General features: G+C 45.3%; 2 protein-coding genes across 3 annotated transcripts in view; both read left to right on the top strand.

Moving 5' to 3' along the window:
- The first annotated feature begins 579 nt into the window (after positions 1–579).
- On the top strand, positions 580–7,415 carry hoxb8a (homeobox B8a). 2 transcript variants are annotated; one of them, XM_023426197.2, is made up of 2 exons: positions 580–1,605; positions 6,798–7,415. In XM_023426197.2, the coding sequence occupies exons 1-2, from the start codon at positions 1,173–1,175 to the stop codon at positions 7,220–7,222; spliced, it is 858 nt and encodes a 285-aa protein (XP_023281965.1). In that variant the 5' UTR covers positions 580–1,172; the 3' UTR covers positions 7,223–7,415. The 2 variants fall into 2 exon arrangements, with proteins under 2 accessions (XP_023281965.1, XP_023281966.1); XM_023426198.2 differs by having other exon boundaries at positions 583–1,605; positions 6,801–7,415.
- A 4,432-nt stretch (positions 7,416–11,847) lies between these two features.
- hoxb7a (homeobox B7a) overlaps positions 11,848–12,776 on the top strand; it is an 8,698-nt gene continuing 7,769 nt past the window's right edge. Inside the window, exon 1 of the mRNA XM_023426195.2 lies at positions 11,848–12,685. Coding sequence (XP_023281963.1) covers positions 11,938–12,685 — 748 coding nt within the window. The 5' untranslated portion in view covers positions 11,848–11,937. The remainder of the gene's footprint in view (positions 12,686–12,776) is intronic.

Here is a 12,776-nt window from a genome sequence, read left to right as displayed (position 1 = left end):
CCCCCCACCCGACCACCACTACCATCATCAACCGACCTCAATCTCAGCTCTACAATAATAAAATCTCCATCTCCTTTTGTTTTGGTTGTAAGAATAGTGTGTGTGTGTGTGTGTGTGTGTGTGTGTGTGTGTGTGTGTGTGTGTGTGTGATCAGATGCAAAGCGGCAGACCTCTCATTAACCCATCCAACTCCTGCTTTCATGTTTGATGCTGCGCCTCTTCTTCTTCTTCTTCTTCTTGTTCATCTTCACTCCCTTTGCATCATTATTGGCGCGTGGAGCTCTTTCGATCAGACGCCGGGAGAATATCATCCAGGTTTATACACGCGCGTGCGGGTAAAGGCGCAAAAAGAGAAGAAAAAAAGTGTAATAGAGTCTATGTGTGTGTGCGTGCGCGCGCTCGTGCACGTTTGTCTATGTGCCTGGAAAAGCCAATGGGACGAAGAGCTGATAATAGATGCAAATTATCCCTGAAACCGACTCATACACACACACACACACACACACACACACACACACACACACACACACACTAGGGCAAGGAGGAGAGAGAGAAATAGAGAAAGGGGGGGGCGCCAGAGAAAGCCAGAGAGAGAGAGAGAGGAAGAGAGCGAGAGAGAGAGAGAGAAAGAGAGAGAGAGAGAGAGGGAGAAAAAAAATATGAAACAACTCATTTGCAGAGGAGTAAATCACGGAAAAGCCGTTTGAGAGCGCGACAGGGCTCCCGCTTACAGCGCGAACACCGGAATTGTGATGCGCACGAGCCCTTCCTCCTCTACTTCTTCTTCTTCTTCTTCTTTTTCTTCTTCTTCTTCTTTCCTCTTCTTTTTCTGCTTCTTCTTCGCTGGAGATTTTATGGAATCGGTGTGATTGTTGTTGTTGTGGTGGTGGTGGTTGTGGCTGGCTGCCGTTACCGTTACTCTCATCGCAACCGGCTCCTCTGTTGTGGCCGTAGGAGGGGGGAAACACCACAACAACGGTGACCGACACCGGCGGCAGACCTGCCTCACTTTCTCTCAGTCTCCCTCCCCTCCGTGTCTCTGTGTGTCGGTGTTCCGTTGCCTCAAACCGCACGACAGAGGCAGAAAAAAAAAATAAGTGAGAGCCGCCGGTCGCTCTGACTCTGCCGAGCAAACAACTAAAAGACAACAAAAAAAAAACAACAACTAAAAGATGAGCTCATATTTCGTCAACTCGCTCTTCTCCAAATATAAAAGCGGGGACTCGTTACGTCCGAACTACTACGAGTGCGGTTTCGCGCAGGACCTGGCCAGCAGCCGGCCCACCGTGGTGTACGGCCCGGGCTCCGGCGCCACCTTTCAGCACGCTCCGCAGATCCAGGACTTCTACCACCACAGCGCCTCCACGCTGCCCAGCAACCCGTACCAGCAGAGCCCCTGCGCGGTCACATGCCACGGCGAGCCGGGCAACTTCTACGGATACGACGCCTTGCAGCGGCAGACGCTTTTCGGGGCCCAGGACGCGGATCTGGTCCAGTACAGCGACTGTAAGCTGGGAGGCGCGCCGGGGCTCGGCGGCGAGGACGCGGAGGGAACCGAGCAGAGCCCCTCACCGACGCAGCTGTTTCCCTGGATGAGGCCGCAAGGTGAGGAAGCGGAGACTGAACTACAAGCTGTTTTCATTTTATCCTTTGCCTTGCTCAAAGCAAACCGTGCTGTGTTGCCTCTCAGAAGGCGAGCGTCCACGCCAGGAGCAGAGCAGGGACTGTGGGCTCAGATAGAGCAGGAAACACGGGGAGAAAGTTGAAAGTGGTTTTAAAAGCAGCAATTTAAGGAGGGCATTCAGCGCTTCCTGCGCTCAGAGTGGGAGACAAAAGCACGTTTATGGTTTTATTGGCAGCACCAAAACTTGTGAATGACTTTTAAGGTTTAATTGCCCTGGTCATATAGTGGGAGAACAGACAGGGAGATGCTGGATAGAAACACCTCCGCACACTGAGAGACCCCCGCTCAGAGCAGATGGTGGGAGAGTTGTTGGATGTAGCAGCTACATTTAGACATGCAGCTCTGGCTCGGGTTAAACTTTTACTATTTCTCTTTTTTACAACTTTCCTCTGGTCTCCGGGACTGTTGGGCTACACGGTGGTCAGTTCCCCACAGGCTTAAAGAAGGAGGCAGTAGGCAGTGCGTGTGTGTGTGTGCGTGTGTGTGTGCGCGCGCGTGTGTGTGGCGAACAAAGTGGAAAGAAGATCTGGACTCGGATTTAGCACCTTCACAGCATGCGCGAGCTCTAAACTCTCAGGCCTGTCTGATCCGTCAACTCAAATATCCAAATTATCCCTCCAGCAAATGTCCGTGTGCTGTGGGTCAGATTTAAGATGCTTTGCTTTGTGTCTCATGTGACACGCAGCCTGTGAATATGGATCAGGCCTGATTGGTTTCACACTCGATCACATTATAAATCACAGCAGAGCGGTGGAAAAAATGTGGGTTTAAAAATTATTTGCATTATAGCCGGGTTTATAATTGATGGCTTAAAGCAATACCACAATAAAACTGATTATGCGAGGAGGCATTTTTGTGTGTTAGAGAGAGAGAGAGATAGAGAGAGAGAGAGAGAGGGAGAGGGAGAGAGCAGTGAATGGATTGACATGTATAGTAGCCTATTTTGTTTGAGCCCATATTTCTTGTGTTGTGCTGTGTGTGTGTGTGTGTGTGTGTGTGTGTGTGTGTGTGTGTGTGTGTGTGTGTGTGTGTTTGTGTGTGTGTAAAGTTTATTGCTTATGTTCCTGGCTGTATTTTTGGTTATTTCTTTATATTTTGAAGTGGGTCTGTAGACCATGTTCTGGACTTTTGTAGTTTCATGGTTATGATCATGATAAAATATAAAACAAATAAGAAATAAAGATCAAAGAGCTGCTTTACTTTCACGCACCTGCTTCGTCAACAGTAATAATAGTTGATAATTTACTATTTACGTGCGGTTTTAGAAGATATGGACTTTTCCTGCAGCGCTTCCTGCTCACTACCTTCCAGTCGTGTGTTGCTACTTGTGCATCTGTATTGAAGCTTTCCTGTTTTTGCTGCCTATAAATTGGAATTATTTACATCTTAAAAACCACTGTGTAGATTTCCCTTGCACTTGTCTCCCCCCGCTCCCCTGTGGATGTCGCGGCTGTGACCGGCCACGCTCATGCAGGCGCGGGGCTGAAAACGACTTTTAACAGGGGTTTATGCCTTTCATTAACAGCGATTAATCCGTATATTCATAGTTTTCAGAGCGTAAAGTTGGGTTTGACCCTGGTGCAGGCAGCTCCGATCATCCGGTGGCCGAGAAAAAGTGAAGTCAAAACAGGAAAGCAGGCGTGTCAAACCGCGCAACTGTGCGCCGCTACGGTCCAGGAATGCTTTGTGTGCGCGGGGGTTACAGCCCCTGCACGGTTCGATGGGGGATTGTCCTTTTCTCAGTGCCAGGATTTATTACTTATAATAGCAGAAAAAGGCGGATGAGCTTTTATGGGTGAAACGGGAGGATGGAGCACAGCGGCGGATGGTTATCACGTTTACCTCGGAAATTTCCCTTTAATGAGGGGGTAGATTTCATAATTTGTATTATAAAGAGGAATCTCACCGGTTCCCACACCTCCGCACCTTTTTATGTTATAACCTCAGTACTGGCGGGGGGGGGGGGGGGGGGCTCCTGCTCACTGAATATGTTTTGAAATACTCCTGAGCCCCCGAGCTGGAGGTTTAATATCCGAGTTTGACTCTGAACTCGTGAATATGAGCCCGTTTTACGACTTTCACCGCTGCGGTTGGAAATCTTGATCGATGATTTTCTCCGTATGACCTTAAAAATGAAAAAGATTAAGAATAAAAATCTGATTAGGAGGAAGAATTAATGGTATTAGTGTCTTTTGCCTCGGCTCTCATTGGCATCTGTTGTCCAGTGGAAACCTCTTCTCTCCCTCCTCCAAAATGTCAACTGCCAAGTGCCATGTATTTGTTTAGGGCTTATTTAATTGGCTTTGTAAAGGTTTCATCTGCAATAGGTTTTTAAATTGTTTCATAATCCCACGGCTTGTATCATTTTCTCTAACAATAAAACAGCATGTGATGATTTAGCTCACGTTAAAACAGGAAAATGCCAGAAAAAAAAAAGGTTTATTTCTCCAAAAGCTGTTTGATCCACATAAGCAGAGATATAGTGGAGCGGTATATGACGGGTGTGAATCAGCAAAGGTTGGGGGTTAAATTCCCTATTCATGTTGCTCTGTCAAAAACCCGTCGGATCAAAGCGTCCGTGCTGTTATTTTATCCAGGAAAGTGTTTCCCATCTCCCTTAATTCATGACTGGTGACAGCAGTGAATGTGGCGCCCACTTCCCTCTAGTCTCTGCAGCACGAAATCACGGCGCCAGCCCTGTGACAGATAACACATACAAGACATTTACATCACTTACAAGTTCATGCATTTCCATAAAGACTCCCTTGTCTTCTTCTTCTTCTTCTTCTTCTTCTGGCTGCTTTAACATAAATAGCAGCTCTGTGCCCAAAGACGGACACTGCGAGGAAACCCAACGGGACCAAGAGAGTCACAGCACTTTAGACTTCAGAACGTGGGAGATATATAATGGATGCAGACGATATTTTCACCGTTTACCTGCAGGCTGCATGACGTGATATAATGTGATCAGTGCAGACAGACTATATGTGGTTACAGCTCCATCAAAGTCACTTATCTCTTCCTTTATTTAATCCTCAAACTTTGCTGTGGGGGGTGGGGAGGTGAGAGAGAGAGAGAGAGAGAGCTTGTGTGTAAGTGTAGGTGGTGGTGGTGTCAACACTAAACTTGTCAATTACGCACAACCAATAATCAATAATCATAGAGAAAGACCAACACTTTATCATGACTTACACAAATGTCCTGTATGTATGAGCTGTCTGGAGTCTGCTGGTTAAATGTGTCACTTTCACTCTCCCTCTTAATACTGAAGATAACACCGAGTTTACAGGCAGCACTGTTGATTTTACAAGTCACATACATTTCTTAAAATTTAAAATGTGTTTATATTTTCCAGTGCTGCCATCCAGGCTGGAGAATAGCTGTCAGCAGGTGTAATTATAGTATCACAGTTTGATGTAATACGATGATGCAGGTGTAGAAATGATGAAATGTTCCTGTCCTCTCCTGTTCAAAAATGCGGGTGAATGATATTTCACAGGTGATTTATTGAAAAACGCCAAACATCTTTTCCTTCCACGCTTGTGTGAGAGAAGTTAACATCTGTGTGTACTGGTGTTTATTCGTCTTAACTCTTTAATACTGCGTCTGTGCGGAGAGCAGCGGAGCAAATGACCTGTTGGTTTCAGTGACCGTTTTCAGAAATACGATAATATATAATAATATATTTACTTTTCATCGTTTGCACTGTTCCTATAATTAAAAGTCTGTGTCTGTCACTGAAGTCAGTCACTCAGCTGTGTTCTGATCTTCTTCCGCGCCGGATCATTTTTCTCTTTTAAAACTGTTTACGATCTGTTCGCGCCATCAAATATTCATGTGCACTTCAGTAAGTGCTCAGTAGATTTGTCTTTGTTATAGAAGAGTTTTCATAATGACTGGAGCGGCTGATGGTGCAGTTTGAATTCCTGATGTCTGAAGAGTAGTAGTAAACAGTGTGTGTGTGTGTGTGTGTGTGTGTGTGTGTGTGTGTGTGTGTGTGTGTGTGTGTGTGTGTGTGTCTTTATGTCCTCTTGTGGACACTTCAACCTGAACAGGTTCAGGGTTTATATATATATATATATCTATACCTATATAGGCCTATATATATATATATATGTGTGTGTATATATATATATATGTATATATATAGATCTGTATATATATATATATATATATATATATATATATATATATATATATATATATATATATATATATATATGAATAAAGAATAAAATCATGAGTATCATCATAGTGTTATATCTAATAGGAGTGTTTACTGGCCCATTAGTTAACTGACCATTTAAAATCTGATAATCAATTAATTACTCAATAAATTAATTAAGTTTGTCAATTATCAAATAAATATACCCCATATTCTTTTTCAGCTCCAAAAATCTGAGGATTTGTTATTTTTGAATAATAATAAATTAATGATTAAAATGAATAAATGCAAATGGCATATTTTTGGTTTCTGATGGGACATAATAAGTAAGGTCTATATATGATGACCTCACTTTGGGGTTTGTTAAGAGACATTTTTCAGTATGTTTTGAGATTCCATAGAATATATGACTGTAAGAGTAATCAACAGATACTGGAGCTCTTTACCTATAAAACCAAAAATAACAAGCTGTCTATACAGTAATGGAGTAATGGGCCAGTTACAGGTCAGGTCTATAGGCTGTGAGCTGCTTCCCGGACAGCAAAATTAAACTTCTGGCCCAACATAGGCCTGGTCCTCGGCCCGAGTCTGGCCCATATAAATCCACAACTGGGTAGATTCCAGCTGTTGTGCTCTGGGATTTTCTTACAGCTGCAAGTATTTCTGTGTGTGCGCCAGAATAGGTCCAGATGTGGAAGTAGCATCTGACAGTCCTGCTGTACATGGGCCAGATTCGGGCGTATACTGGGCCAGGAGAAAACAAGCATGTGGCCCAAGTGTGGGCCGGATTCATTTTGCTACCTGGGTTGGTTTTTATGTAAAGGGCTAATACGAAGGGCGGTGACAAGCTAATGATCATGTGAAGATGTAAGAATGCAGATCTGTCTCTAATAGCCCCCCTCCACCATTTCTCCCCCCTCCCCTCCCTTCCCCCCACCGCCCCCCCAGTAGCTGCGGGCAGGAGGCGTGGCCGGCAGACCTATAGCCGCTACCAGACCCTGGAGCTGGAGAAGGAGTTCCTGTTCAACCCGTACCTGACCCGGAAACGCCGCATCGAGGTGTCGCACGCGCTGGCTTTGACAGAGAGGCAGGTGAAGATCTGGTTCCAGAACCGGAGGATGAAGTGGAAGAAGGAGAACAACAAGGACAAGTTCCCCAGCAGCAAGAGCGAGCAGGAGGCGGTGGAGAGGGAAAGGAGGGAGAAGGAACTGCGGGAGGGCGGCGGAAGTGGAGGAGGAGGTGGAGAAGGTGGAGGAGGAGGAGGAGGAGGAGGAGGAGGCTCGGTGGCGGTGGCGGTGGCGGTCGCGGGCACGGCGGCATCACAGGCCCCCGGGAGTGAGGATTGCTGCGAGAAAACCCACAAGCAAATGTAGGGAGGAAAGTAAAGAGGAAAGTTCATTAAGGGGGAGAAAGTTAAAGAGGTGGGGGACGAGGAGGGTATAAATGCTGGACAGGAAGGGATGAGGGTGGGTGGGGGGCTGTTTTTTGTCTTAATTGAGGCCATTGGACTGCCCCGCTGTCTCCGCGATCCAATCCATGGACAGAAACTTGAGTCTCCAAAATGGCGACTGGTGAGCTGGACTGAACTGAAGGGGCCTCGCGCCTCTGTCTGCTGACTGTGGAAACCGCGAAAAAAAAAATGATGCAATGAAGCAAGAACATGAACTTTGAAAAATAAAATTGATCGGGGGGAGGGGAGGGGGTCAATCCAAGTCAAACAAACATAGTCTAGCCTACTCTAGTGTTTAAAACAAACAAACAAAAAAAAGAAAGAAAAAACGATAGCTTCATTTCTTTGTGGAACAATTATCGTGGAAACATTTCTATATTGTTAGAAGTTTATCATTAACAATTTTATCTTTGGCAGCTGTATAGTTTTTAAGTTAAAAATGATGATGGTGCACTTTTTACTGTACTTCTCACTTATATGTTGTTGTTGTTGTTCTGGTAATGATTGATGATGATGACGATGACGTAGCAATTAATGAAATTTCCAACAACATGAAACTGCCTATTTATGCCATTTTAGTGGGTCGGGTCTCTTTTTTACACACTCTAATTGTCGTTTTAGTTGTTTTTTTGATCGATGGTGTTTGTTTTATGTTGTCATCCTTTTTTCTCTTTTTGGGTAAAAAGCATGCGCACAGTTCAGATTTAAAAAAGAGAACATTCATAAAAATAAAAATGAGAAAAAAATGCAATAAAATGTTTTCTGCGTTTAATGTGGAGAAGAGGAGAGAGGGATGATGTTATTACTGTTTTACTAGAAATAGGAGAAGAAGAGAAGTTGGTTCCTTTTGCTTTCCACTTCTTTTTAACCCGAGCCTACTCTCCATCCTTTCTCTCTCCTCACTCTTCCCTCTTCCCCTCTTTTCCTCTTTCACCTCTTCTCCTCACCACCCTGTCATCCCCTCCCTCGTTTCCTCCTCCTCTCCTCTCTCTGTCAGCACCCAGACTGATAAAACAGTTCAGTTCACCAGGCCAAACATTTAAGCCCTGACTCGGAAGTCCCTCCCACAACGCACACACACAGACACACACACACACACACACACAATCCACATCCTATCCAAACATCACTTTATTTATGGCCTGGTCCTCCACCTCCACTTACATTATTACCGGCCTGTATACACTGCCTTCCATCATCATCACGATGACGACTTGAGGTCGGATTGTTTCCATATGGGAGATCAAACGCACTGCTCGCGCACATTTACACATTCATATATATATCTTCATACGGTTTGGACTTGAGCTCGTGAGTCAGACTTTTTTTTAGCTGGAATCATCAGTTTTATCAAAGCACTGAATATTGGTCTGATCAAGTTGTCAGGCGATCATTAGGAAACAGATTCAAAGCGCGAGCAGTTTGACAGACAGATGCTGCAGACTTTACACACACACCGTTTTTCCATCAGGTGAAGACAGGCAGAGATGAGCACAGATGTGCACCTGCCAGTGAGTGAAGAGCCGAGTGACGCACGGTTCCAGCTACGTGGGTTTCTGAGTGTAGTTTATAAAATAAAAGTCCAAAGTAACGTAATTCTGGAGCGTTTCTGCTGCAATACTCTTACAGTTGTTCTGCTTTCATTATATTTATGTTTTAACAAACTGATATTGACAGCAACGATCATATTTGATTGTTAAAGGTCTCCTCAGCAGTTAGAATAGAGGACTCACCACGGACTGATGGAAAATGGGTTAAATAGATAGACTATCCAGTCTGTTCCTCTGCGCGCTGGGTCAAGCTCCAAAAACACTGGATTCTACATTTCCCACTATAGCTTTGTCATTAGACCCCCCCCCCTCCATTTCCTTAATATCCGATACTTTTAAACTCCATACCTTCAGTTTTTAATGTCGCTTTTCTGTCAAAAAAATATATCTGAACCTCACAGCAGAGACAACCCTGATATCCTCACACTGTGGAAACCTCCCTGTACGGACGGAAGATATTATACGACTGTTATTGTGAGATGAGTAGCGCTTCTTTTAACGAGCGAGCTGCCACTTAAAATTGTCCAAACGCTTCTACTGACGCTTTATGGTTTGTTTTAATGACAACACTGTAAAAGATTTAAAAAAAAAAAAAAAAAGAAGAAGAAGAAGAAGAAGCATGATACCTGACTTCGTCAGAGACAGAGAAATATAAGAGTATACTAGAATCAGACTCCAAAGTTAAATTAGGGGGCATAGGTTTCAGTTAGAACCCATCCCCTTACAATAACCACTACACATGAGGGATTCCTTCACTACTCGGAGACTTGACTCAGGATGATGCATCATGTAAGCAAATATATAATACAGGCGTTAAAACTACATTTTGTCACTTTGAGAGTGCACACCATATACGTGCAGGCAGCTTGTTATGACACATAGTTTTATTGCTAAGAGACTTCTAGTCATGTGAGACAGCTTCAGTCTTTTCACCAAACGTCCCCAAAATCACATGTTTATGTTCAAGTGACAAGGCCCTCGAGCGGAGGTACAGACTTCAACCGGGAGAACAGCAGTCTCCATGGTGTTCACTTCCCTGTTCAAATCAATGGTCAGCCCTGTATCTTTTAACCATGAGGATGAAGGTCTTCTAACCTGAAGGCAGCCGCCACACATTTTAACTTAACTGGATCTTTCTCTAAATCTAATCAGGTTGTTTTGTGGTGCTTAAACATAACCAAACCTTTCACAGAGCATTGTCACATTATACAAGGATTATTCATTCATTTATCGGATTATACTTTAATCTGTGGTATGTCTCCTGCTGCTGAGGAAGGCTCCTGTGGGTGTCATCAGAGGATAGAGACAAATGATCTTATGGTCATTTAGGCTGAGAGAGCTTGTTGTCTAAACAACCAGACTACAACATTAAGTAAGAACGCAAAACCCCTGTCTTGGTTTATAGTAGGATACATTAGTTGTTCAGATTCTTAAAAAAGTCTGCCATTAATAAAACAACCAAAAAAAGAAATGACATGTAGTGAACTTGTATGTCTAGGGGCCAGGGCAGGTGTCCACCTTGAATCCAATTTTCAAATTTGAAAAACCAAAAGTTAAATCTTGTTTATTTTCACTTTGGAGTCCCATTTTTAAAATCACATCTGGCCAGAGGAAGTGGACTAATCTCTGGTTATAGGAGAGCGGGGATGAGATGTCAAATCCACAGTTCCAGCTGGATGAACACTGATGCTGGACCTTTGGAAAACGTAAATGACTTTATGGCACCGTGAGGACTGGGGGTTTGACGCACAATACACCCATGCTTTACAAACACATCTGCCTGTAGGAGTAAAATTAAAAAAATAAAATAAAATAAAATAAAATAAAATAAAATAAAATAAAATAAAATAAAATAAAATAAAATAAATAAAATAAAATAAAATGTTAACAGACCTTCTCTTTCAAATTCTGCAACTATTCCACATCCTTCCAGTTAGAAAGAAAAACTGTGGGTTTGTATGCTCACATAACTGCTCTCTGCTCTGTTAAACATTACATTCAGCACAGAGATTTTATCCCGCTGGACTCAGAGCTGCGTGGCGGGGAAAGGTCAGCGTCACGGGCACAGATCTTAGAGCGGCTGGGCAGGGTCCAGGACCAGGGAACAGACCTAATCAGACCAGGGGTGTTTTATCCAGAATGGGCCTGGAGACTGGTGGAGACACACACGAGCACTTACGCCCATATGATTTTTTCCCCTCTCCTCTGAACTTGTGATGAGTTTCTTCTCTGAAACATCAATCCTCAGTTGCTTCACCACCCACTCCGGTGTCTGGTTTTGTTTGCGTTTAAGATGGAACATTTCAAGGCTCAGGACGCAGCGGTGAAAAATAATGAAGCTGTAATTCTTGGTGTTTTGACTATTAGTGGAATCAGTGTGGTGTTGTGCCTCTTGTAGCCGCAGCTGCTGCAGTCTTTCACTGGGAGCTTTACTGCAGAACGATTTTCAAAATGACACGTTTGACCGCTTCCACGCTGTTTACACGGTCTGCGCTGCAGTGACCGGACAGCGACGGCAGCCTGTGCAGTACAGTAGCCTACAGTTTGCTCTGCTTCGTGGGTCACTCTCTTTTGCATGTGTGCTCTCTAATGAGTCAGGATTAAATGTTGAAAACGCGGGAGATCCATCTCTTCTTTTAGTCTCCTCGGCAACTTTACGCGCCATTTGTTTCAAGTCTGATCAATATCACATGTAATGATGTTTTCCGCCTTTAGTGGACAACTTCACCCGCTTCCTCCCGCCCAGGCCCGTGAAAGGCTGGAGTCCGGGCTGGATGTTTTGGCAGCCTCAGCCGTTTTGTTTTCCAGCTTTATGCGCGCTCGGTGATTAGTGGACACGTTCCGAGCTGCTGGGTATTGATTGTATAATATAGACTGCACGCGCGTGCGTGTTTGCATGTATGCGTGTGTGTGTTAGTGTGTGTGTGTGTGTGTGTGTGTGTGTGTGTGTGTGTGTGTGTTGCAGCGGTCACTCCCTGAGTGTTACAGCTAATTTCTCCTATTATAATCCTGCATCTGGAGGGAACCCCGCTCAGTCATTGGGCATCTTGGCATCACGTGAATCCGTAGTCACGTGGTCTGCCGGGTAATGGAAGGGAGGGGAGGAGGAGAGTGGGGAGGGGTGATTTTTGTGTGTGTGTGTAATTCTAGACAGTTATACTCCGCCAATAATTCACTGCCGACATTAAACCGCCCCAGGTCCACAAATCAACAGCGCCAAATTATGAGTTCGCTCCACTTCGCCAACGCGCTGTTTCCCAAATACCAACAAGCCGCTGCGAGCTGCTCCGCTCAGCTCTTCACAGACTCTTCAACTTCTCCCTCCCCGTCTTCCTCTGCTTGTCCTGCCGGGTCTTCTTCGTGCGCCCTCGCTTCCAGCGGATATCACCACCATCATGTCTCCAATGGGAGAAGCAGCGGAAGACTCCCTTTCCCTCCCCCCTCCTCTTCTTCTTTTTCTCCCTCCTCCTCCTCCTCCTCCTCTTCCTCCTCCTTCCCCCCCTCCTCTACTTCCTTATGGTTCTGTTTGTCTCTTTCGGGACTGAACGGGAACAGCGGGGGCACTCAGCCCAGCACGCATCCTCTGAACCGCGCAGAAATCCGCACTGGAGGGGCTTACAGCGCGCCGGGAGCCGCACCGCCGTGCTCCTCTCTGCAGAGATGCGCCGCGGAGGAGCGGTTCCCCCGTCCGCCTCAGCTCTGCTCCTCGCTGGCCGCCAGGGCGCCTGAGCCGGCCTGCAGGATGCAGAGACGTTCGGAGCAGCAGCAGCAGCAGCAGCAGCAGCCTCAGCCAAACCAAGAGAGGCTACAGATTTACCCCTGGATGAGAAGCTCAGGTGAGGAGTGGGCTGCGGGGGGGTTGTTATGAGAGGTGATGAGAGAACTTGTGAGGCCTCACAGGTGAGTTGGAGTAAGGGAGGGAGGGAG

Source organism: Seriola lalandi, unplaced genomic scaffold (assembly GCF_002814215.2).
Source record: "Seriola lalandi dorsalis isolate HSWRI2012SDOR001 ecotype SW California unplaced genomic scaffold, Sedor1 jcf7180002054816, whole genome shotgun sequence".
Lineage (NCBI taxonomy): Eukaryota > Metazoa > Chordata > Actinopteri > Carangiformes > Carangidae > Seriola > Seriola lalandi.
This window is presented reverse-complemented; position numbering and strand designations above follow the sequence as displayed.